We start from the raw sequence: 27,024 nt of genomic DNA, 5'->3' as shown, positions 1-27,024 counted from the left end.
ACATAAAGTAAAACAGATAAATTGTGGTATATTCATACAATGGAATACTACACCAATGACAATGAATGAACAATTACATGCATCAACATGAATCAATCTCACAAACATCATATAAAAGAAGACAGACATATACTGAATGAGAGGAGTACATACTACATAATCCCATTTATATAATCTCTATAAATGGGGTATCTTGAGAATAAGGGGTAATAGTGATAAGGAAGAAGAATGAGGGGCATTCTGGGTGCTAGTTACACAGGTGTGTTCAGTTTATAAAAACAGATTGATCTGTATACGCTTAGGATTTTGTACTATTCTGTATGTTTGTTATACCTAATATAAAGCTTACATTAAAAATTGAAAATGTGAATATAAAGGTTGGAGTCATGAAACAAAACTCAATAGATGTGATTAATATTAGAGTGTACATAGCTGAAGAAAGAATCAGAAAACAGAATGAAAAAAAAATCACTCCACACAGGAGTAGGTAGCCCCCAAATCAACGCTAACTCCAGTTCTTTTCAACATGGTTAAGGGGGAGAATGGGATCCTGTTATTGAAGAAAGGTAAAGATATCAGAGCTGCCACTGTGTTTGATGAGACCACATCCTCCAACCCGATTCTCACTTAAACCCATTCCAATAGGTTTCACCTCCACCACTCCACTAAAACTACTCACCACTGTCATCAATGCTAATAGTTAAGGTGAAGTAATCATCTTACTTGACATATTCAGCAGCCCTTGCCACAACTAATTACCTCCTCTACCTTGATTCCTTTTCTTCTTGGCTCCCCTAGATATTACATTTTGGTATGTTTTCTCCCTATTTCAATAGTTTCTCTTTTCAGTCTCCTTTTGCTGGTTCCTCCTGTTTAACCTGACTTCTTAATTGCTGACACCCAGGTTTCAGTCTTTGTTTCTTCTATTGTTTTTTTATACCCATTCCCTTTGCAATATCATCTCATCTCACTGCTTTAAGTAAAATCTGTATAGCTGATGCCTTCTGAATTTATAACTCCAGTCAGACCTTGCTGATGACCTCCAGACTCATATCCAGCTACCTATTCAGCTTCTCTATCTGGATATCTAACAGGTTCTCAAGCTCAACACATCCAAAACGTAACTCCTGATCCTCCATCCCAAATCTGCTCTATTCACAGATGTCCCATCTCTGTGGATGGGACAACTTTGCAGTTGCTTAGGCAAAAACCTTGGCATCATTCTTCACTCCTCGTACTCTCTCACACTCTGTATCTAATCCATTAGCAAATCTTGTTGCCTCTACCTTCAACATATATTGAGTCTCACCACTTTTCACCACATCTATTGCTAGCACTCCAGTGTGAGACACCATCAACCCTCCCCCAGAGCACTGTGATAACTTCCTAACTCATCTCCCTGCTTCCACTCTATCTCCCTACAGTCTATTTTTAACATACCGGCCTAAGCGACCCCTCCACAACATAGATCACATCATTCCTCTACTCAAAATCTTTCATGTACTTTTCATTTTTTCAGAGTAAAAGCCAGAGTCCTCATAACAGCCTATAAGATGAGGCACAGTCATCTCCTCCGTTTCAACTCTGTAACCTCTGTGATTCAAATCCTACTCCTATCTCCTTTGTCCCTCCTTCTCCAGCCATGCTGGCCTTCTGGTGGTGTTCCCAGAAAACACCAAATTACACTCTCACATTAAGGGCTTGCACTGGCTTTTCTCTGATAGGAATTGTCTTCCTTAGATAATCACTGGCTCCCTAGATATTCACTGGCTAACTCCCTCACCTTGTCTTTGCTCTAATATCGTCTTACCAAGGGGGCTTACCCAAACTACACTGATTGAGTCTGTTCCCCTCAATCCCACTCCCAATTCTCCTTAATCTTTTTCCATATCACTTATCACCTTCTAATATACTTTATGTTTGGCTTATGTATTTATTATTTATTTTATATTACTCCAATAGAACATAAGTAGTATGGTAGCAAAGATTTTTCTCTCACATATTCACTAATACATCATGCTATAGTACCTAGGGCATGGTAAGTACCCAATATTTAGTGAATGTATGCATAAAATTAAACATTAGGCATTTATAGAGAAATGTCTAAATATGTGGCATATGTATATAGTTGCATACTGTACAACAAATAATTGAGCTAGATTTAAATGAATAAACATGATAACAAAACATAGATAACAAAAACATACTAGTGTGTGAAAAAAACAAAACTGCAAAAAAGTACTGTACTATTATACCAACTATGAAAAAAATGTTAAACCATACAAACAAAAATACTATACACTGTTCAGTGAATTACACATGAAAGCAAGTATAAAAAATGGGCTAGACTGACACCAAATCCAAGATTTTTGTTGCCTGAGAATAGAGGAAAGAGACGCAATCAGGAGGGGTAAAGGGAATAGGAAGGGAAAGAATTGAAGGAACTCTCAACTTCATCGATAATGTTTTTAATATAAAAAAGTTGAAACAAATATGACAAAATAATATTCATTTTTGGTATTGGGAATATGAATGTTTTACCATTTTCTGTATTTTGCTTTTTCTTTTTTTTAACTTTATTTTAGGTTCAGGGGTATATGTGCAGGTTTGTTATAGAGGTAAACTCATGTCACAGGGGTTTGTTGTATAGATTATTTTATCACCCAGGTACTAAGCCTAGTACCTATTAGTTATTTTTCTGCCCCTCTCCCTCCTCCCATTCTACACCCTTAAGTAGGCCCCAGTGTCTGTTGTTCCCCTCTATGTGTCCATGTGTTCTCATCATTTAGCTCCCACTTATAAGTGAGAATATATGGTATTTGATTGTCTGTTCCTGTGTTAGTTTGCTAAGGATAATGGCCTCCAGCTCCATCCATGTTCCTGCAAAGAAAATGATCTTAGTATTTTTTTTTTATGGCTGCACAGTAATCCACGGTAAAATGTGGTATATGTACCACATTTTCTTTACTCAATCTGCCATTGATGGGCATTTAGGTTGATTCTGTCTTTCCTATTATGCATAGTGTTGCAATGAATATATGTGTACATGTATCTTTATGGTAGAATGATTCACATTCCTTTGGGTATATATCCAGTGATGGGATTACTGGGTCGAATGGTAGTTCTGTTTTTAGCTCTTTGAGGACTTGCCACACTACTTTCCAAAATGGTTGAACTAATTTATACTCCTGTCAACAGTGTATAAGTGTTCCCTTTACTCCACAACCTGGCCCACATCTGTTATTTTTTGACATTTTAACAATTGCTATTCAGACTGATAAGAGATGGTCTCTTGCTGTAATTTTTTTTTGTTTTTTTCTGAGACAAGGTCTCATTCTGTCACCCAGGCTAGAATGTAGTGGTGCAATTTGCAACCTCCAGCTTCCCAGGCTCAAGCATTCTCCTGCCTCACCCTCCTAAGTAGCTGGGATTACAGACGGATGCCACTACCACCCAGCTAATTTTTGTATTTTTAGTAGAGATGTGGTTTCACCATGTTGGCCAGGCTGGTCTTAAACTCCTGACCTCAAATGATCCACCCGCCTCAGCCTCCCAAAGTGCTGGGATTACAGGCGTGAGCCACCGCACCCGGCCCTCGCTGTAGTTTTAAAGTTTTTGAGATGGGCTAATTTTTAATATTTTTTAAATTTCAAAAATATTTAACAGAAAGAGTGCAGGATAGACAGCATGATTCTGAAAGATATATCTGCTAGGTATCAATCAACTGATTCAAGCAATTAGCTGGCTCAGTAAATCCTGGATCAAATCTCTGTGTCCCTTAAGATTTTACTTTTTCACATGTAAATGTTATCTTCCTAGGAATTGGGTCCTGTAAGTTTTACTTAGAACACTTGGATGACTATTTAGACTCAGAAATTCTCATTTATTGCTTCCTCTTGGAAACTAGCAATTTATGCTGACTTATTTTTATTAGACTCTTATTATCCCCATGACAAATCCCCTTAAGAGGAACTTTGGAGTTCTGATTTCAATTAAAGAATCTCTGTATAAGCTCACACTCTTCAACTGGTCTTCCTCTTCTCAGTACTATGCCAATAAATCTGTCCATACACAGTTGGAGTTCTCTATACTTTTTCTTAGTCTAATACTTCCAAAGTTAAATAAGCAGCTTCTGTCAGGCTGTTCTTGACTTAAAACTCACCTCTATGTAAATTCTATTGCCTATTGTGCTTGTGTGTGTGTTTGCCTGTAACAATATATTCATCAGATTATGCTAGGCTATACAGCGTAACAGACAGCCCCCAAATTTAAGTGGCTTACAGAAATTGTTTTTTCCTCTTTCACATGACATATTGGTACCTATAGATTGGCTCTAATTCTTCTTTATAGATCTTTTCATTTCAGGATCCAAATTGAACAAATAGCCCCTATCTGAACATTCTGTTCTCATGTCAGAAGGAAAAAGAGCAAGAGAGCTACAGCAAACATGCAATGGCTCTTAAAGATTCTTCCTGGACATGGTGTACATCATGCCCACTCACTTTCCACTGGCTAAAGTAAACCACATGGACAAGTCCAACATCAGTGGGGTAGAAAGAGATGCCTCTCCCACAGGAGAAGTCACAAGGCAGTGGGCGAGGACATACAATCCTCCCAAGCAGGGGTCAGCAAACTACTGCTCCCAGGTCAAATCTGGCCTGTGGACTGTTTCTGTTTCACCCATGCGCTAAGAATGGTGTTTGCATTTCATAAGAGTAATCAAATTTTTTTAAAAAAAAAGAAGAGGAAAAATGGAGGAGGAGGAGAAAAAGGAGAGGAAGAAATAGAAAAAGAAGACAGGGAAGAGATAGGAGCAATGGCAGTGGCGACAGAGACTACATGTTGCCTGCAAAGTCTAACATGTTTACTATCTATCCTTTCACAGAAAGTTTGATAATCGCTGCTCTTAAAAGACATAAAAATGAATAATTGAGAACAATAATAATCTACCACTAGTACATTTCCCAAATTAGCTACCATGACAAAAAAATAAGAGAACTGACTGTAGAGAACTTGATGGCAGACAGTTGATATTTTATCAAACCTATCATTTCAGTAAGATTTTATTTAAAATTTCTATGTGGATATATTTGATAGCCCCAGGAACTTAGGTCCAACAAAATAATAAAGGTTTTTTGAGCTACATCAAAATTTAAAACTTCTCTCCATCAAGAGACCCAATCAACAGAGTAAAAAGGCAACCTATAAAATGGGAGAAAAATATTTGCAAATCATATGTCTGATAAGCAGTTAACATTCAGATTATACAAAGAACTCTTAAGGCCAGGCGCGGTGGCTCACCCCACTAATGCCAGCACTTGGGAGGCCAAGGCAGGAGGATTGTTTCAGCCCAGGAATTTAAGACTAGCCTAGGCAACACAAGAAGGCCCCATCTCTATCACCCCCCACCAATTTTTTTTTTTTAATTAGCTAGGCATAGAGGCATGTACCTGTAGTCCCAGCTACTCAGGAGGCTGAGGCAGAAGGATGGCTTGAGCCCGGGTGGTCAAGGCTGCAGTGAGCTATGATAACACCACTGCACTCCAGCCTGAGCAACAGAGAGATACCCCATATCAAATAATAATAATAATTAAATAATATTTAATATTATTAAATAATTTATAATTTATTTAATTATAAATTAAAACAATAATTATTAAATTAAAAATTTTAAATAAAGGACTCCTACAAATCAACAGCAAAAACAAAACAGAACATCAACTCGATTGAAAAATGGGCAAAGGATTTGAATAGACATTTCTCCAAAGAACATACACAAATGGCCAACAAACACATGAAAGAGATGTCCAATCTTACTGATAATTAGGGAAATGCAAATCAAAACCATAATGTGATATTACCTCATATCCACTAGGATGACTGATACACACACACACACACACACACACACACACACACACATATATATATATATATAAAGCTCCCAGAAAATAGTGTGTTGACGATATGGAGTAACACTTGTTACACTGTTGTACGCTGTTGTAACTCTTGTACACTGTTGATTGGAATGTAAAATGGTACAGCTGCTATGGAAAATAGCACAGCAATCCCTCAGAAAATTAAAAATAGAATTACCATATGATTCAGCAGTTCCATTTCTCGTATATATACATAAGAATTGAAAGCAGGGTCTCAAAGAATATTTGTACACTCATGCCCGTAACGGCATCATTCACAATAGCTGAAAGATGGAAGCAGCCCAAATGTCCATTATAAGATGACTAGATAAATGAAATGTGGCATAAACATATGATGTAACATTATTCAGCCTTATAAAGTAAGAAAATTCTGACACACGCTATAATATGAATGAACCTGGAGGACATTATACTAAATGAAATAAGCCAGCCACAAAAAGACCAATAATGTATGATTTATCTGTATGAGGTATACATTTGAGTAGTCAAACACATAGAAACAAAAGGTAAAGCGGGAGTTGCCAGGAACTGGGTGGGGAAAGAGGGGAATGAGTTATTGTTTAATGGGTATAGAATTTTCAGTTTTGCAAGATGAAAAAGTTCTGGAGATTGGTTGTTCGACAATGTGAATATACATTACAGAACTGTATACTTATAAATGGTTAAGATGATAAATTTAATGTGTGTTTTATAAATTTCAAAAAATTTTAAAAAGCTATGTAAAAATATAGATGAAACATATTTCTCAAGTTGGAAAAAATGGCAAATTTCATGTTACGTGAGTTTTGTTTCAATAAATTGTTTTTAAAAGTCAGATGGAAGGGCTGATTTGAGGCAAAAAAGAAAGGTCTGGTTTCAGATACGCTGAACTTGAGACTTTGAAGATATTCACATAGAGATGTCTAGAAGATAGCTGGAAATACAAATCTAGACTTAGAGAGAAACAAAATGGCTAGAAAAAAATCTGAGAGGTGGCCGGGCATGGTGGCTCACACCTGTAATCCCAGCACTTTGGGAAACCAAGGCAAGTGGATTATTTGAGGTCAGGAGTTCAAGACCAGCCTGGCCAGCATGGCAAAACCCTGTCTCTACTGAAAATACAAAATAGCTAGTCAGGCATGGTGGTACAAAAAGGTTAGCTGGACATGGTGGCGCACACCTATAGTCCCAGCTACTTGGGAGGCTAAGCACAAGAGTCACTTGAACCCAGGAGGTGGAGGTCATAGTGAATCGAGATCATGCCACTGTACTCCAGCTTTGGCAATAGAGGGAGATTCTGTCCCCCGCCCCCCGCTCCCCGCCCCCAAAAAAAAAACAGAGAAGAAAAGCAAGAAAGGCAAGAAAGACAGGAAGGGAGGAATGGAGAAAGGGAGAAAGGGAGAAAGGGAGAGAGGGAGAAAGGGAGAAGAAGGAGGAGGAGGAGGCAGGGGAGGGAGGGAGGAAGGAAGGAAGGAAGGAAGAAAGGAAAGAAGGAAGGAAGGAAAGAAGGAAGGAAGGAAAGAAGGAAGGAAGGAAGGAAGGAAGGGAGGAAGGAAGGAAGGAAAATCTGAAAGGAGAAAGAAAATCTGAAAGGAAATAGCCGACAGTTATAGATTGGAGGAGAATTTTGGGGGATTAAAGAAAAGCAGTTGATAATGAAAACAAATGAACTATCAGTATAGGGAACATGATACATCAACAAATCAAATAATTAGTTTATGGAATAAACCTCTGAGCAGGCTGTTTCTTGGTTGCATTGTGAATCCATGATTCAAAGATCAGATGAAAATCTCATACCATAACTTTTTTTTTTTTTTGAGACGGGTCTCTCTCTCTCTGTTTCTCTGTTGCCCAGGCTGGAGTGCAGTGGTGTGGCCTTGGCTCACTGTAGCCTGGACCTCCCAGGCTCAAATAATTCTCCTGCCTCAGCCCCACCAAGTAGCCGGGATTACAGGCAAGTGCCACCACACCTGGTTAATTTTTTTTTTTTTTTTTTTGTAATTTTAGTACAGACGGGGTTTTGCCATGTAGCCCAGGCTGGTCTTGAACTCCTGAGCTCAAGTGATCAGCCTGCCTTGGCCTCCCAAAGTGCTGGGATTACAGGCATGAGCCACCACGCCTGGCCCATACCAATTTTTCAGCTGCACTAAACTACCTGCAGTGTTCCCTACACTACACAGTTCCATGGGCTTTCCTTCTTTCTTTTGGTTCATATAACAACATCCTACGAGGCTATTCATTTAAACATTATACATTTTTATAGTATATATTTAGTCCATATATATAGTCTATATATTTGTAGACTTACTCTATAGACTATATATAATATATATAGACTAAATATATATATTTATATATAGTAAATCAAGCCTAGTGAGGCACACTTTATAAACAATAGGATGCACTCATTTTAGCTGTTCAGTTCAATGAATTCTGACAAATCTATACACATGTGTAACCAACACACCAATCAAGATACAGAAAATTTCAATTCCCCCAAAAAAGTTCTCTCATGTCCCTTTGTACCCTTTGCTCTTGGAAACCACTGATCAGTTTTGTTACTGTGGATTGGTTTGGCTTATTCTGTATCATTTAAATGAAATCATACAACATAAACCCTTATGCTTGGCTTTAATACTCAGCATGTTTTGTACAAGTCTTTTTGTAGATTATTGGTAAAGTCTTTTGGGTAAATACCTAGGAGTAGAATTGCTGGGTCATGTAGTAAGTATACGTTTAACTTTGACAAACTGTTCTCTAAGGTAGATTTATCATTTTATAGTGTTACTAGCAATGTAAAATAGAGTGTTACTAGCAATGTTACTAGCAATGTAAAATCCCAGTTTCTCAGCATACTTATCAAAGCATAGTATTAACAGTATTTTTAAGTTTGGTCATCCAAGTGGGTGAACTGGTATCTTACTATGGTATTTTTTCTGATGACTATGAAGTTGAACTTTTCATGTGCTTATTAGCCATGTGTTACTATTATTATTATTATTTTTGAGATGGAGTCTTGCACTGTCACCCAGGCTGGAGTCAGTGGCACGATCTCAGCTGACTGAAACCTCCGCCTCCTGGGTTCAAGTGATTCTCCTGCCTCAGCCTCCCCAGTAGCTGGGACTACAATGCGCACCACCAAGTCCAGTTAAATTTTGTGTTTTTAGTAGAGACATGGTTTCACCATATTGGTCAGGCTGGTCTTGAACTCCTGACCTCATGATCCACCTGTCTCGGCCTCCCAAAGTGTTGGGATTACAGGCGTGAGCCACTGTGCCTGGCCCCATTTGTTATCTTTGTTTGTGAAATGTCTACTCAAATATAGTGACAATTTAAAATATTAGCATGGCTGGGCACGGTGGCTCATGCCTGTAATCCTAGCAGTTTGGGAGGCTGAGGCAGGAGGATCACTTGAGGTCAGAAGTTCAAGATCAGCCTGGTCAACATGGTAAAACCCTGTCTCTACTAACAATACAAAAATTAACCAGGCATGGTTGTGGGTGCCTGTAACCCCAGCTACTCTGGAGGCTGAGGCAGGAGGATTGTTTGAACCCGGGAGGTGGAGGTTTCAGTGAGCCGAAATCCCGCCATTGTACTCCAGACTGGATGCAGAGCAAGACTCCATCTCAGAAAAAAAGAAAGAAAAAAGAAAAAAAATTAGGTTCTCTCCTTATTACTAAGAGTGTTTTATACAGCTGGATAAAAGCCTTGCCAGATATATGTACTGTGAATATTTGTTCCCACTTTATGGGTTACCTTTTCATTTTCTTAATGGCATTTTTGAAGAACAGAGGCTTTATCTTTTGATGAAACCAAATGTTATCAATAGTTTCTCTAATATTAAGTGATTTTGTGTACTATTAAGAAATCTTGGCCTATCCTCAAGGCCTGGAAAATTTTCCCCATATTTTCTTTCAGAAGTTTCATAGCTTTAGATTTTACATTTAAGTCTATGGTGGTTTTAAGTTGATCTTTTTTGCGAATGCTATGAGGTGAGAGTCAAGGTTCATGTTCTCCCTCACATGGACAACTAGTTGGATACCTAACGTCCTTTGCTGAAAAGACTATCTTTTCCCCACTGAACTGCTTTGAACCCTTCATTGAAAATATTTGACCATATATATGTGGGTCTACTTCTTGATTCCCTATTTCTTTTCAGTGACCTGTAAGTCTATTCTTATGTCCATACCACACTCTCAATTATTATAGCTGTAGAGTAAGCTTCGAAAGGCAGTGTAAGTCCTCTAGTTGTGTTTTCTTTTTCAAAGGTGTTTTGAGTATTCTAAGTACTTTGCATGGTCTTATACATTTCAGATTCAGTGTGTCAGTTTATATAAAAATATATGTTGAAATTTTCATTGCGATTGTGAGGAGTCTATAGATCAATATAAAAAAAATAGAGATCATGTCCTTTGCAGCAAGATGGATTGCGCTGGAGGCCATTATCCTTAGCAAAGGAACAGAAAACCAAATACTGCATCTTCTTACTTATAAGTGGGGGCTAAATGATAAGAGCACATGGACACATTGAGGAGAACCACAGACAGTGGGGCCTTTCAAAGGGTGGAGGGTGGGAGGAGGAAGAGGATCAGGAAAAATAACTAATGGGTACTAGGCTTAATACCTGGGTGATGAAATAATCTGTACACCAAACCCCCAAGACACAAGTTTACCTATGTAACAAATCTGCACTTGTACTCCTGAACTTAAAAGTTTAAAAGATATAACATATTAACAATATTAAGTTTTCCATTCCAATCTAAAAACAAGGCTTTCACTTCTAGTAATGGCTACTTGGCTTGGTATCAGTCTTCTTGGGCTGCCATAATAAAGTACCATAGACTGGACTCCTGAAATAACAGGAATTAATTTTCTCACAGTTCTGATGACTAGAAGTCTGAGATGAAGGGGCCTGCATGGTTGGGTTCTAGTGAGTGCTCCCTTCCTCTCTTCCTGGCTTACTGATGGCTGCCTTCATGCTATAACCCCACATGGTAGGCAGAAAGAGAGAGAAAGAGAGAGATCTTTCTCTCTTCTTATAAGGTCACAGGCCTATCAGATTAGAGCTCCATCCTTAGGACATAATTTAACCTTAATTACTTCGTAAAGACCCTATCTCTAGATACAGTCACATTGGGAGTTAAGGGAGCAACGTATGAATTTTGAGGGATACAACTCAGTTGATAGCAAGCTCCTATTGGATAAATTCTAACACACATAGCAAGTTTAAACTCTGAGTAAATATAAAAATCAACGGCCTGAAGGCATTGGAGAACATCGAAAACAGGCAGAAACTAGGGGTGTAGTTTACTCTTTCACAAAAAGGATAACTCTGAATAAGTGTCCTGTTTTGTGACTTTCTGTTTGTGGGCAGTCTTCAGTTGGAGACCTAAAAAGCATCTAAATATGATAGAAACCTGCATTTTTACTGGCTTGAAGAATGAGAGGACAAAGTTTGGGTGACCATAATGCCTGGAAAATAAGCAGAGAGATTTCTAAATAAAGAGTCAGAGTGGTATAGCCTTATATTCTATGTATTAACTCTACCCAAATATCTGGCCAATCCCTGAATTCCACATGCATGGGGCCACCTCCAAGCTATCCAACAATGGCTACAACAACTGGCAAAATATTTCAATTATTGCTTACTACTAGAAAAACAATTTGGGGTTTGAGCCTGCTAAACAAAACAACAGTTTTTTTCTTTATAAAGATATTCTTCTGAGGAATACAAAAGAATTTAGAATCTCTTCAATTTGTCATTTAAAATATTCAAGCTACTAGCCAAAATTATTAGCCGTATTACAAAATAGGTAATTCATTCTTAAGAAAGAAGGCAGTCAATGGAGACCAAACATGAGATGTTCCAGGTGTATTTAATGACCAAAAATTTTGAAGTGATTATTACAACTATGCTTAAAGATACAAATGAAAATATTCCTGAAATGAATAAGCAGAAAATGTCAGCAGATAAATTTTTTAAACAATAAAAAAGAGCAAATAAACATACTAGAATAAAAACATATAATATCTGAAATAATATCATTATAAAGTCTTAAACACAGATTGGGAGGACAGAAGAGTCACTGAATGAAAAGACAGATCGGTAGAAACTGACTCACTTAAGGAAGATAGAGATAGAAGACTGAAAAAATAAAGGAACATAGTCTCATGAAACTACATATTTAGGATCAGGAAGTTGGATGATACCTTCTTCCTTAGGGAGAAACTAATTCCTCATAGTTATTTTTACAGCATTAAAGTATTCACAGGTTATTGCTCTGTTTGTAAGTACAGAAATGGTAGCAGAGAATCAAAAGAGCAGCAACATGACTGATCTAACGGATTCTATTAGTTAATGGAATCTAGTAGCCAACTGAGTGAGCAGATTAACAAAACACTTTCACCTGCTCTATGAGACTCTGACTCTGGATCAACAACCTAGGTCTGTATTTACCAGATAAAACAGTATGTGTTAACAACACTGCTAGGCAACATTGCTTATGATAAAAATAATCCCCAGCTGGTAAAGTACATCTAGGCTTAGAGAACTATAAATACTCGAGAGAAAGTCATAGAGTAGGCTTTCCTGAGTAGAGTGACTCTGGTAACTGGTACATCTCTTTCAGTGACCACAAAGTCTATACATGAAATGTAAAAACAGATATTGGCTCTTGTGGAAAAATGAAGCTTCTTTGGTAAGGGAGATCGTACCACCCACTAATGTAGATCTCATCTCCTTGCATTTGAGCTGGAGAAAAAATAGTTCCTAGACCTATGTGTATACCTGGAGACAAGATACCTCCTGGAGCTAGCTGCATACTGCTGCAGGGACTGCTCTAGTAAGGACTCTTGTTTAGAGAAGCTACCTTGCTGGCAAGCTAAGGTTCTTGTTCTATGCCCTTTTAAGTAGACTAGTACCAAACATAACCTATGGTAGTCTCCTGATTCTGAATATTTACTTGAACTTACAAAGATAGCATGGTGGCCACTGGAGATGAACAATTAAAACAGTGATTTCCAAAATGAGATTTCTGATTCTCAGAAGCTGTGCGAGACTGTCTCCTGAAGCACAGCAATTTTTTTTTTTAAAAAGGACTTTTACTTATATTCATTTTTTAATCCCATCTTTTAAATTTTTGCTTTATAGAAAAGTTGTATGATTGATACGGTTTGGCTGTGTCCCCATATAATCTCAACTTGAATTGTATCTCCCAGAATTCCCATGTGCTGTGGGAGGGACCCAAGAGGAGGTAACTGAATCACGGGGACCGGTGTTTCCTGTGCTGTTCTCATGATCGTGAATAAGTCTCACAAGATCTGATGGGTTTATCAGGGGTTTCCACTTTTGCTTCCTCTTCATTTTTCTCTTGCCACCTCCATGTAAGAAGTGCCTTCTGCCTCCTGCCATGATTCTGAGGCCTCCCCAGCCATGTGGAACTTTAAGTCCAATTAAACCTCTTTTCTTCCCAGTCTCAGGTATGTCTTTATCAGCATCCTGAGAACAGACTAATACAGTAAATTGGTACCAGTAGAGTGGGGCATTGTTGAAAAGATACCTGAAAATGTGGAAGTGACTTTGGAATTGAGTAACAGGCAGGGATTGGAACAGTTTGGAGGGCTCAGAAGAAGACAGGAAGACGAGGGAGAATTTGAAACTTCCTAGAGACTTGTTGAATGGCTTTGCCCAAAATGCTGATAGTGATATGGACAATAATGTCCAGACTGAGGTGGTCTCAGATGGAGATTAGGAACTTGTTGGGACCTGGAGCAAAGGTGACTTGTTATGTTTTAGCAAAAAGATTGGCAGCATTTTGCACCTGCCCTAGAGATTTGTGGAACTTTGAACTTGAGAAAGATGATTTAGGGTGTCTGGCAGAAGAAATTTCTGAGCAACAAAGCATTCAAAAAGTGACTTGGGTACTGTTAAAGGCATCCAGTTTTATAAGGGAAGCAGAGCATAAAAGTTTGGAAAATTTGCAGCCTGACTATGTGATAGAAAAGAAAAACGAATTTTCTGGGGAGAAATTCAAGCCCACTGCAGATATGTGCATAAGTAGCAAGGAGCCTAATGTTAATCCTCAAGACTGTGGGGAAAATGTCTCCAGGCCATGTCAGAGACCTTCATGGCAGCCCCTCCCATCACAAGTCCAGAGGCCCAGGAGGAAAAAGTGGTTTTGTGGGCCAGGCTCAGGGTACTGGTGCTGTGTGCAGCCTAGGGACTTGGCACCCTGTGTCCCAGCCACTCCAGCTGTGGCTGAAAGGGGCCAAGATAGAGCTCAGGCAGTGGCTTTAGAGGCTGGAAGCCCCAAGCCTTGCCTTGAGCCTGCAGGTGCACAGAAGTCAAGAACTGAGGTTTGGGAACCTCCACCTAGATTTCAGAAAACGTATGGAAATGCCTTGGATGCCCAGGCAAAAGTTTGCTGCAGGGGCAAGGCCCTTATGGAGAACCTCTGCTAGGATACTGTGGAAAGGAAATGTGGGGTTGGAGCCCCCACACAGAGTACCTACTGGGGCACTGCCTAGTGGAGCTGTGAGAAGAGGGCCACCATCCTCCAGACCCCAGAATGGTAGATCCACTGACAGCTTGTACCGTGAGCCCGGAAAAGCCACAGACACTCAATGCCAGCCTGTGAAAGCAGCCAGGAGAGAGGTTGTACCTTGCAAAGCCATAGGAGTGGAGCTGCTCAAGACCATGGGAACCCACCTCTTGCATCAGCGTGACCTGGGTGTGAGACCTGGAGTCAAAGGAGATCATTTTGGAGCTTTAAGATTTGACCACCCCGCTGGATTTCGGACTTGCATGAGCCCTGTAACCCCTTTGTTTTGGCCAATTTCTCCCATTTGGAATGGCTGTATTTACCCAGGACTTGTACCTCCATTGTATCTAGGAAGTAACTAGCTTGCTTTTGATTTTACAGGCTTATAGGCAGAAGGCACTTGCCTTGTCTCAGATGAGACTTTGGACTGGGGATTTTGGGTCAATGCTGAAATGAGTTGAGACTTTGGGGGACTGTTGAGAAGGCATGATTGGTTTTGAAACGTGAGGACATGAGATTTGGAGGGGCCAGGGTTGGAATGATATGGTTTGGCTGTGTCCCCATATAATCTCAACTTGAATTATATCTCCCAGAATTCCCACATGTTGTGGGAGGGACCCAGCGGGAGGTAATTGAATCGTGAGAGCCAGTCTTTCCCATGCTATTGATAGTGAATAAGTCTCACCAGATCTGATAGGTTATCAGGGGTTTCCACTTTTGCTTCTTCCTCATTTTTCTCTTGCCGCTGGCATGTAAGAAGTGCCTTTAACCTCCCGCCATGATTCTGAGGCCTCCCCATGTAAAACTGTAAGTTCAATTAAAACTCTTTTTCTTCCCAGTCTCAGGTATGTCTTTATCAGCAGCATGAAAACAGACTAACACAATGATGTACAGTATATACCTATCTTAAGGGAAAATCTCAAATTTTTTTTTTTTTTTTTTTTTTTTGAGACGGAGTCTCGCTCTGTCGCCCAGGCTGGAGTGCAGTGGCCAGATCTCAGCTCACTGCAAGCTCTGCCTCCCCGGTTTACGCCATTCTCCTACCTCAGCCTCCGGAGTAGCTGGGACTACAGGCGCCCGCCACCTTGCCCGGCGAGTTTTTTGTATTTTTTTAGTAGAGACGGGGTTTCACCGTGTTAGCCAGGATAGTCTCGATCTCCTGACCTCGTGATCCGCCCGTCTCGGCCTCCCAAAGTGCTGGGATTACAGGCTTGAGCCACCGCGCCCGGCCTCAAAATTTTTTTACTGATAGTCATAAACAATAAAAAGTTTGAAATTCACTGAATCAGAAAATAGAAAGTATTTTCAAGCGCAAATAGAACATTTGTAAAAATTCACCATTTGCTAAATTAAAGCTTTAAAAATACAAGAGATCTGAAAGCACTGAGACTATATTCTTTGATTAATATGTAATGAAATTAGAAATCAATTTTTTTTAAAAGTTAGGTTAAAAGAAAGAGCCCTGTACTTGGAAATTTAAACACATACTTCTAAATAAATGATAGATCAAATAAGGAATAATGGTGAAAATTAGAAATTATTCAGAACTGATTTACAGTGAAAATACTATAACATATCACAACTTTGTTGATGCTGATAAAACAGAACTTAGAAGGAAATTTATACTGCATTCTTAAATGTTTATATTAGAAAGAAAAATGGTTGAAAATTAATGAGGTCCACTCAAGAAGTTAGTAAAAGCACAACCACAAAATTTCAAACAAAATAAAATGGAAGAGGGGTTGAAACTAATGAAATAAAAAACAAAGGAGGCAGGCGGATCACTTGAGGTCAGGAGTTTGAGATTAGCCTGGCCAACATGGCGAAACTCCGTCTCTACTAAATAAGAATACAAAAATCAGCTGGCATGGTAGTGGGTGCCGGTAATCCCAGCTACTTGGGAGGCTGAGGCACAAGAATAGCTTGAACCCAGAAGGCAGAGATTGCAGTGAGCTGAGATCATGTCACTGCACTCCACCTTGGGTAACAGTGTGAGACTCTGTCTCAAAAAAAAAAAACGGAAATAAATAAAAAACAAAGATAGAATAAGAGCCTCACAAAATCAGAAGTATATCCTCTAAATGATTAACAGAGTAGTCTAACAAAATTCATCAAGAGGTAACAAAGGAACAAAGGTATTTCAAAGAAAACAACCCACAGAAGGTATTGGTTATAAACATTTCATCTTTCCAGCATAAATCAGAATTTTAGAAAACATACATCCATCATTATGCATTAGACAGCTTCCAATATGTCAAGACATTCCTGATGAGAGCCGTGGTATTAACCAATGTGATTTTTAATAATATTGTAAATAAAATGTGACAGAATTTGTAAGATCTACATAGCTCAGTCTTAAATGTGAAAAACAAAACTTACCACATTCCAGAGATAATATAAAAGAACAGCTTTATCACACTCCCTTGCCAAGGACGGTTCCTATTGGTGGTAATGTAAGTTAGAATACCATTTTGGAGAACAAGCGGGCATCATCCACTGAGGCTGATGATGTATATATCATATATCCTCCTGAATACACTCTTAGGCATATATTAATACAACTAAAGAAAGTCTTTCACATGTGTACAAAAGGCAGATAAAAGTATGCCATCTGTAGTACTGTTTGCAGTAACAAAAAGCTGGAAAGAAAATCCAAATATCCTTTGCCAGGAAAATGGATAAACTGTGAAGGAGGCAGACAATGGAATACTATACAGCAGTCAAACTAAATAAATCCCAAGCATGTAACATTGTACACAAAAAATAGATGCGAGAGGATGTGGGCAGCATGATGCCATTCACATAGTTTTAAAACATGCAAAACAAATAATATAGATTGTTAATGGCTATATTATATGCAACAAATAGAAACACATTTGTGGGAATCATGAGTATCAAATCAATATAATAGTGGTTACCTCTGGGAAGGCACAGAGGAAAACGGCATTAGAGCTAAGCAGAAAACTTTCTATTATACTTGTAATGTTTAATGTGTAAAAAACAAAAACCACATGAAGCAAGTATGCCAAAAGGTAAGCAATTCAAAAGGCAGCCATTCATCTTCATACTTTTATGAAAGTTTGAAATATTTCTTAAAAAGTCCTCAAAAAACCTTAGACAACAAACTCTTCTGAAAATACTTTATTATTGAAGATAAAAAGAGGCATTGTCATTAACTTTATCTCCATCTTCTAATCCCACTCTACCCTTATATAAATCCTTCTCAGTATCAAGGAGCCTAGGGTGGGAGCATTGTGTATAGTGGAGGAGGGTGATAGAAAGTTAACATTTGCTAGACAAAATATATTATCTTATTTAAATTGCTATTATAGACATTAAAAATGGGGTTCAGAGAGCTTGAGCCACTTGCCCATAGTCTCACAACCAAAAAGAAGTGACAGTAAGATTCAAGCTGAGTATATCTGGCTTCAAAGCCTGTATTTTTTTTTCACTATTGTTTTGACAGCAAGAAAAGAACTCTTCTTGAAGGTATAATTAACCTATCACCTGTTCCTATGTCCAGCATAGAAGTAACACAAGTACTGCAACTTGTTCATCATGTCACAGAGGAGTATAGATCCACGGAAGGAAGTAGTATTATTGGAAACTGTGGAGAAGGAAATACATGCAGAGTCTGATTATATAATAGTTTTCCAAACTTATTATTTATACCATGGGCCATTTAGATTCTTATCTCCCCCTAGGAACTTTGGAGGTGATGCCAATTTTACAAATATATTCTCCAAGTCTACTAATCTATGCAGACATTTGCTCCCTTTCCATTGTGAGCTGAAAGAGCACCTGATGTTCGCAGCAAACAACTTTGAGAGTCTAACAAATATAAATACACTCAAATATGTTTCCTAAATTACTAGAATAAAGGGAAGCACTAGACTCTCTGTCCAGTTTAAGGCCTTGGTTTTATACCTCTAAGACAAGGGACAATTGGTGAGGTATAACTTTTATTTATGTACAGGAAGCCAAGATTTATGTAGTCAGTTACTTTGGCCATCATTCAGAAACCAATTCCTCTATCGTCTCTCTTCTTTTATCATTATTGATTTTTGTTTCCTGGGAAACAACATAACTCTAATTAGAGAATGAGCCCACATTCCAGAGATGCAAATCCCCCTCTCCTCCCTCACTTTTCCTTCATCTCTTTGGACCCTCATAATACAATTATCTGGTGGCCCCAACTGTCCTTTTCTCCTTGCCTTGGCAGAAATCCAGTGCCTAGAGCTAGGTCCTCCACTTTTTATCTTTCATCTGCATAGTAACAGTGAAAGATGAAGAGGCCTATACCCCAGACAGCTGTAGGACTCAGATTGGATCTGCACTCAGGCCTGCTGGTTTGCTAGAAATAAAAGACCATTGACTCTGGCGTGGGGATGGAAACCTCTGCCAAACACACACATAGGCATGATCCCCTTCCCACGACGTGTCTCTCTCTCTCTCTGCCACACACACACACACACACACACACACACACACACACACACACACCTTTGAGCGGAGAGGGTCTATAAAATTCCGCACATATGGTGAACATATTTTAGGGGAAGCACATAACTAGAGGCCAGTGGGAGAGAAAGAAAAAGAAAATAATGAGAAAAATCTTCAGTAAGTCTGAATTGTTCCAGTCAGACTGCTGAGAAAGAATGCAAAGGATTGGAGATGAAAATTACTGGTAAAAGTCAACATTGTAACATAGCTAAATCCTTTCCCTATTTCAAGCCATTATTAGAACTTTTTCTGATGTTCAACAATAGCCCACAGAAAAATAGCCTTTCTAATTTAGCTGTAAGTAATTGACTTAACACAATGAATATAACTGAAGAAAGCACATCATAAAATAATATTTTTCTCTAACTCATAATTTCAAAAATTCTTAATTTTACTTGTAAATAATTGTGTGATGGGGAGGTGGGTATAACTAATGTAACTGGAATTGGCTCCCAAAACATTAAATAAAATTGTTTTCTAAATTCTTATCCTTTCTGTTACATATTTAATGATCAGTTAAATGCTTAAGTACACAATAAACCTACCAGTATAAAGGAACTAGCAAAAAGCCTTTTAAAAATGTAGATAAATAATATCTAATTTATCTGTTTTGTAAGTTAAGGACTGATTTATCAAATCTTCTCAAAATTAAACCTGAAGAAAGTATTTTGGCTTCAGCTTTAAAGGGTCATTGGTAGAAGTTAATCAGATCATCCAAGCACAAAATAAACTGATAATAAAAGGTCTGCATAACTTAGTGGTGTAGTAGAAGAAACACTGGTCTAGTGTACTCTGGGGCTTCATTTTTTAAGGGATTTCTAGCTAAGCTGGGTTTAGATTTTTACCTGAGGGCAGGAGAGAGATGCTGATATATTTTTAGTAGAAAGGTGACTATGGCTGCATTGTGGGGAATGAACTGCCAAACCATAAGCCTAGGGCAGGAGTGAAAGGGTAATTTAATTGTTCAGGTAAGAAATAATGAGGTCCTTGAGGTCAGCTCCAACTCCCCACTTCCCCTCTACCAGCATCTCCAGAGGCACAGACATGAGGGCTGGAGTAGGGTGCGTAGGCAGGGGGCAGAACAAGATTCCCGCCTCATGAGTACATCTTCCATAAGTGGTGCTTTAGGGGAAAACTGTAAAAGCCCTGGCTTTGCCACCTACGAGCTGGGTGACCTTAGGCAGCTAATGAAAAAGTTCTATATGCTGAGTATTTACTAAGTATGAGATACTGCTCAAAGATCATTTTAAGTACATTTGCAATTTACTTAATCTCTTCATGCCTTAATTTATTCATCAGTGAAAGATAACAGTAATATCTAACTCCTGTGACTGTTTTGATGATGAAGAGAGAAGTCATATACGTGAAATGGCTTGGTAAACTAACACATTGTGGTTTTCTTTTTTGAGACAAGTTCTTGCTCTGTCGCCCAGGCTGGAGGGCAGTGGTGTGATCTTCGCTCACTTCCACCTCTGCCTCCTGGGTTCACACAATTCTCCTGCCTCAGCCTCCCTCCCGAGTAGCTGGGACCACAGGCATGCAATGCCATGCCTGGCTAATTTTTGTATTTTTTGTAGAGACAGGGTTTCGCCTTGTTACCCAGGCTGATCTGGAGCTCCTGACCTCAAGTGAACTACCTGCCTCAGCCTCCCAAAGTGCTGGTATTACAGGTGTGAGCCACCATGCCCAGCCAGCCTTACACATTTAAAAATAGTTTTCTGGCCAGACACAGTGGCTCACACCTGTACTCCCAGCACTTCAGGAGGCTGTGACAAGAGGACTGCTTGAGGAGCCCAGGAGTTTGGGGCTGCAGTGAGCTATCACTCCACCACTGCACTCCAACCTGGGTGACAGAGTGAGACCCTGTCATAAATAAATAAATAGTCTCCTAATAAGCATGTTTTTAAAAAATAGATCTGAAAATATGATATTTTCTTTTCAGCATCCCCTCTATTGGAGACTACATAGATTGATCACCTCATACTTGTTAGAATGACTATTATTAAAAAGATAACAAGCCAGGTGTGGTGGCTCATGCCTGTAATCCCAGTGCTTTGAGAGGCTAAGGTGGGCAGATCACTTGAGGTCAGGAGTTCGAGACCAGCCTGGCCAACATGGTGAAACCCTGTCTCTAGTAAAAATACAAAAATGAGCCGAGCTTGGTGGCAGGCGCCTGTAATCCCAACTATTTGGGAGGCTGAGGCACGAGAACTGCTTGAACCCAGGAGGCAGAGGTTGCAGTAAGCCGAGATCGTGCCACTGACAAAACGAGATTCTGTCTCAAAAAAACAAACAAAAAACAAGATAAAAAGTGTTGGCAAAGATGTGGCGGAAAGGGAACCCATGCACACTATTGGTGAGAAAGTTAATACAGCCATTATGGAAAACAGTATGGTGGTTCCTCAAAAAAATTAAAAACAGAACTACCATATAAATCAGCGATCCCTCTAATAGGTATATATACAAAGGAAAGAAAATCAGTATGTCAAAGAGACATCTGTACTCTCATGTTTATTGCAGCACTATTCATAATAGCCAAAATATGGAATCAACCTAAGTGTCCATCAACAGATGAACCGAAAAAGAAAATACAGTATATACACACAATGGAATACTATTCATCCTTAAAAAAGGAAATCCTGTCAGTTATGACAACGTGGATGAACCCAGAGGGCATTTTGCTAAGTGAAATAAGCCAGGCACAGAAAGACAAACACTGCATAAGCTCACTTATATGTGAAATCTAAAAAAATCGAGCTCATAGAAGCAGAGTAGAATGGGACAAGAGGAAATGGGAAGATGTTGGTCAAAGGACACAAACTTTCAGATAGACAAGAGGAATAAGTTCAAGAGATCTCTGGTACAACATGGTGACCATAGTTAATAATAATATATTGTATATCTGAAAATCACTTAAAGATAGGTATGTGAGGTAATAGATATGTTACATAGCTTGATTTAGCCATTTTGCAATGTATATACCTTTCAAAGCATCATGTTGTACACCATAAATATATGCAATATTTATTTGTCAATTTAAAATAAAGAAAAAAGAAAAAATTCTTCCTAGCATTGCCTGTTAAAAAGAAGAAAATGAAAAAGAAAAAAAGACAGTTATTGATTATTGATTTTTGTATTACAAAACCTAAGTCATCGCCACGATGATTTTTCACCTACTAGAACTCTATAAATAATGGGGTCATGTGGTTAAGATAATAAGTGTTTCCAGAAGACTAGTTTATTCACTTATACTTCTACCTGAAAATGGTTCTAAGAAGCAAAAGCCAATACATGCCTTCATGGCTGTAAGATAAGGCATGAGGAGGGCCTTTCCATCAGCATCCATGAACAAACTGAAGCATTATGGCCATTCTAATGGAGCTGATGTCTAATGTTCATTTCTAGGTAATCCATGGGCAGTAGATAAGCACAGCTTCTACTCAAATTAATGAAAATGGTGATGAGCAATTATGTGGGACAGTAGTTTATAGTCACTAACCATCAGCTAACACAGATTAGTGTAAAGAGAAAGCAACTAAAACAACTAAGATTTTTAAGTTCAAAAGAACTAACTTTATAGAAAACAAAAGAAAACTTGATCAATACATCAAAAGTGAGAAAAAAAGTAGAAGCATAAAAAATCAAAGTTTTAATTATTTTCAAGCACAGGACTAACTTTACAGGAAATAAAGTTTGATGAACAAATCAAAAGGCATAAAGAAAAGAGACTTAAGATCCATAATCAAATGTAATATGTGAACCTTGGTAGATCTTCACTCAAACAAGCCTACTATAAAATACATTTTTGGGAGAGTCAGGGTAATTTGGGTTTTAGATGATAATATGGAATGATCATTGTTAGGTGTCATTACAGTATTATGGTTATGTAAGAAAATTTCCTGAATTTATAGTGGCACGCTAAAATATTTAGGAATTGGAATGCCATGATGTACAGTATCTGCTTTGAAATACTTCAACAAAGAAAATAACATTGACTAGGCACAGTGGCTCATTCCTATAATCCCAACACTTTGGAAGGCCAAGTTGGGAGGATCACTTGAGCCCAGGAGTTTGATAGCAGCCTGGGCAATGTTGTGAGACCCATCTCTCAAAAAAAAAAAAAAAAAAAAAAGGCCAGGTGTGATGGAATACACCTGAAGTCCCAGCTATTACTCAGGAGGCTAATGTAGGAGGATGCTGAGCCCAGGAGTTTGAAGCTGCAGTGAGCTATGATCACACCACTGCACTCCAGGCTGGGCAACAGAGCAAGATCCTATCTCTATTTCAAACAAGAAAAAAAAAAAAAAGAAAAGTAACATCAGTAAGATAAATAACAAAATGTTAACAAGTGATGGGGTACAGTATACTATTCTCTCTATTGCTATAAATTTTTAAAAACATTTTTAAATTAAATTACATTTTTTTAAAAAGGGGGAAAGAAAACCTGATAAAATATCCCATCCATCCATCCATCCATCCATCCATAGAGTTGTAATAAGGTTGGTTGCCTGAGTCAAAGAACAAAATGGCTAAGAACCAAGTTTATCTTAGGTTACAAAGACACCTGAGGAAATTTTTCATATTGCCTTTGTGAGACAAATTGTATAACGTAGGCAAGATGAGTGCCTCCCTTAAATTTTGCTGGCAAACTATCAAAATTCTCCACAATGGAGCTGAAGTGAGGGATGGCAAAGAGGTGAATTATTAAATTATTAAACAACTGCATTAAAGCTATGAGGAGAAGACAGGAACACACCAGTCAACTCTGCCCCTTCCACTCTCTGACCTAGACCCAATGAGCTCATTAGGTTCCATTTTAAGAGAAGGTGAATTTTGTCCCTCCTTTATGGGGAAGTCTTTACAAAGTCTCCCATATAGTGGGTTACTTTTTCAATTGCTATTTTGAACAACAAAGTACCACAGGGAAGAAAATATCTCAATAATTGCAAATTTTAGATGCTTATGAAGGTCACTGCTAAAATTCTTTACAAAGTAGAAAAAAATTATAATATGGTAATCATTCCTGAGAGATTGAGTTCAAAGTGCAAGTATAGGATGTAGTTGTAAATAAGTCTTTAATATTAAAGATCATTTCAAAAAGCAATCTGGCAAGTGGTTACTTTGTGGAGATTAGACATTCATCCACAAGAAGTATGGAAATAGGTACTTGTGGCTGGGAATATGATTTTTAGAAATAGTATCTGATAAGGATCAAAAGCCAGCTTGTATTAAAAACAGCTTAGATGAAGTGAAGATGATGTGCTTTGCAAAATGCATTAGGTGACTCAAAAAGTGGCTCTAATGATGAACAGCTCTCCAACTCTGGCAATGGATATGAAGCTTGAGGCACGTTCTTTTCAGAGAGAAGGTGAGAGTGCTTTTGAGACAGGATGACCAAGAAGGCGAGAGACCTTGGGACAGCTAGTTTGTAGAAGGAAAGACCTATACGGTAAGGACCTACAGAGTAAGATACAAATGGTACATAATAAATGTCTTTCCAAGTATTTGAAGAGCAGTTGTGTGGAAGCAGAGTTGATTTATTGTGTTTTTTACAGAGCAGAAATTAAATGAATGAATGGAAATTATATGGAGGTAGATATTCAGTCAATAAAAGCAAGTATTTTATAGTAACTGGATTTGTCCAACACTGAATTTGAAAAGTCATGTGCAAGTAAAGCCTTCCTGACCAACTATAAGGAATGAAGTTGAGGTAAATTGCCTTTATGGTCCTTTTAATGATCAGATTCTATTATTTTATCAAATTATCTCCAAGCTGGCAACAAAGTTGATAACTGCATTTATTTTATAAACATACAGTTGGCCCTCTGAATTTGTGTGTTCTGCATCCATGGACTCAACCAAACAGCAGATTGAAAATATTAGGAAAAAACAACAAATAAAAAATAACAGCACCACTATATATACACTATGGAATACTACACAGTCATAACAAGGAATGAAATCATGTCTTTTGCAGCAACATGGAGGACAACATGAAATAGAGGCCATTACCCTAAGTGAAATCATTCAGAAACAGAAAAACAAATACTGTATGTTCTCACTTATAAGTGGGAACTAAATAATAGGTACACATGGACATACAGAGACACTCCAAAAGTGGGGAAGAGGATGTTGGTTGAAAAATCACCTATTGAGTACAATGTTCACTATTGGGGTGACAGGGACACTAAAAGCTCAGACTTCACCACTACACAACATATCCATGTGACAAAACTGCACATACACCCTCCTAATCTCTAAAAACTTAAAAGATTAATATACATATATGAAATCAGTGTGTATTTAGGCATCAAAAAATAATAATACCACAATAGAAAAGTAATACAAATTAAAAAACAATACAGTATAACAACTATTTGCATAGCATTTATATTGTATTAGGTTATTACAAGTAATGTAGAGATGGTTTAAAGTATACGAGAGAATATGTGTAGGTTATATGCAAACATGATTCCATTGTATATAAGGAACTTGAGCATCTGCATATTTTGGTAGCTTTGGTGGTCCTGGAACCAACACTCTTTGGATGCCAAGGGATCATTATACTCTTTTCATTTATCACATATTTTTTAACAGTCTGCTCTGTAAGAATCGTTACATTAAGTTTTATGTATAACAAAACATATATAAAAATAATGATAGAAATGTACAAAGAAGGTTACATATATGCATGCATGTTAACATATACCATAGCATGTATAACATACCATTCCTTGGCTGGGCTTTGTCCTAAGGTTAAAGCAGATACATAATGAAGGCATGATCTAGTTAGAATTTTTATCTTTTTCTAGGGTGTATCTTGATTGCCTTGTCTCTAGACCAGACTACCTGCCTGTCCAAGAATAAACTGATTCATCCATAGCGAAGATATGTGTCAAATATTTTGGCTTTACTATGAAGGCTTTCTTGGCTTAGACACAAGACACTGAAACTTTGTCTTCTAATTTCCCAACTTGTGCTATCAAATCTTCTCAAAAACTATTATACAAAGAATGAACAGTGGGAATTATCCAACAGACCTTCCAAATACAACATCTAATAAAGCAACATTGGAATTACATAAAACTATTGGTCATTAATTTCTATCCCTGATCACAAGGAGATTAGTCGACAACACAAAATAATCAGTTTGAAAGCAACCCAGCATAGCAAAACAACACCAGGGCTAGAAGTACTCATGAAACACAACTCTTTGGTATATGAAGCATCATAAACTTACCAAATACAGTAGAGAAAAAGCTGAAAAATACTCTTACAATATAATGATAGTTAATGATATAAACACAAGTAAAACATTCAGCTGAAAAAAATCACATTTGAAAAAGTCACCTTCAAACACTTTTTAAAAATCACAAGCAGGGGCTGTGTGAACCATTCAACATTTTTTCCTCAATCTGCAAATAAAAGTTTTCTCAGTTCTAATCTGAGAAGCTGACCTGAGATTGTTGGAAAAGGATGCTTTTTTCCGGGTTTATGCCGCAGGCAAGAAGAACAGCAGTCATGTCCAGGATGCTCTGCCGAAGGACAGCTGGGTCTTGGGGGACAGTAATGGAGTGTAGGTCAACAATGCTGTATAATACAGAGTCATATTCATCCTGTAACCTCACCCAGTTCTCAATGGCTCCTAGGTAATTGCCCAGGTGGAGGATTCCTGTAGGTTGAATGCCAGAAAATATTCGCTTCTTGCTGTCTTTCTGGAACAAAGGAAAACAAACATATTTGCTTTTGAGACAGAATCCCATGAATCCTATGCCCATGCTATGGGAGCTAGTTATATTTTTGTAAACTACAATCTGACAGTCATCATCATCCCTTTATTTTGGGCCTACTCTGTAAATCACTATGCTAGGTGCTACTAGGGACAAAAAACAAAAAACAAAAAACAAAAAAAAAAAATTCGATATTAAAAATGTTTTTGCACTCAAACATGTACAAATGTAAAGACACATGAGAAAAGATCTGCAGCCAGGCATAGTGGCTCACGCCCGTAATCCCAACACTTTGCGAGGCCAAGGAGGGTGGATCACTTGAGGTCAGGAATA

General features: G+C 38.2%; 1 protein-coding gene across 2 annotated transcripts in view; it reads right to left on the bottom strand.

Annotated features, from left to right (window-relative positions):
* The window catches only part of WARS2 (tryptophanyl tRNA synthetase 2, mitochondrial), a 115,077-nt gene that overhangs the window by 19,729 nt on the left and 68,324 nt on the right, over nt 1-27,024 (bottom strand). The window contains exon 2 of one of the 2 annotated variants that reach the window (XM_023222733.3): nt 26,419-26,676. In XM_023222733.3, the coding sequence (XP_023078501.1) occupies nt 26,419-26,676 (258 nt within the window). The remainder of the gene's footprint in view (nt 1-26,418; nt 26,677-27,024) is intronic. The other variant, XM_023222734.3, reaches the window with a different exon arrangement.

Source organism: Piliocolobus tephrosceles, chromosome 1 (assembly GCF_002776525.5).
Source record: "Piliocolobus tephrosceles isolate RC106 chromosome 1, ASM277652v3, whole genome shotgun sequence".
NCBI lineage: Eukaryota > Metazoa > Chordata > Mammalia > Primates > Cercopithecidae > Piliocolobus > Piliocolobus tephrosceles.
This window is presented reverse-complemented; position numbering and strand designations above follow the sequence as displayed.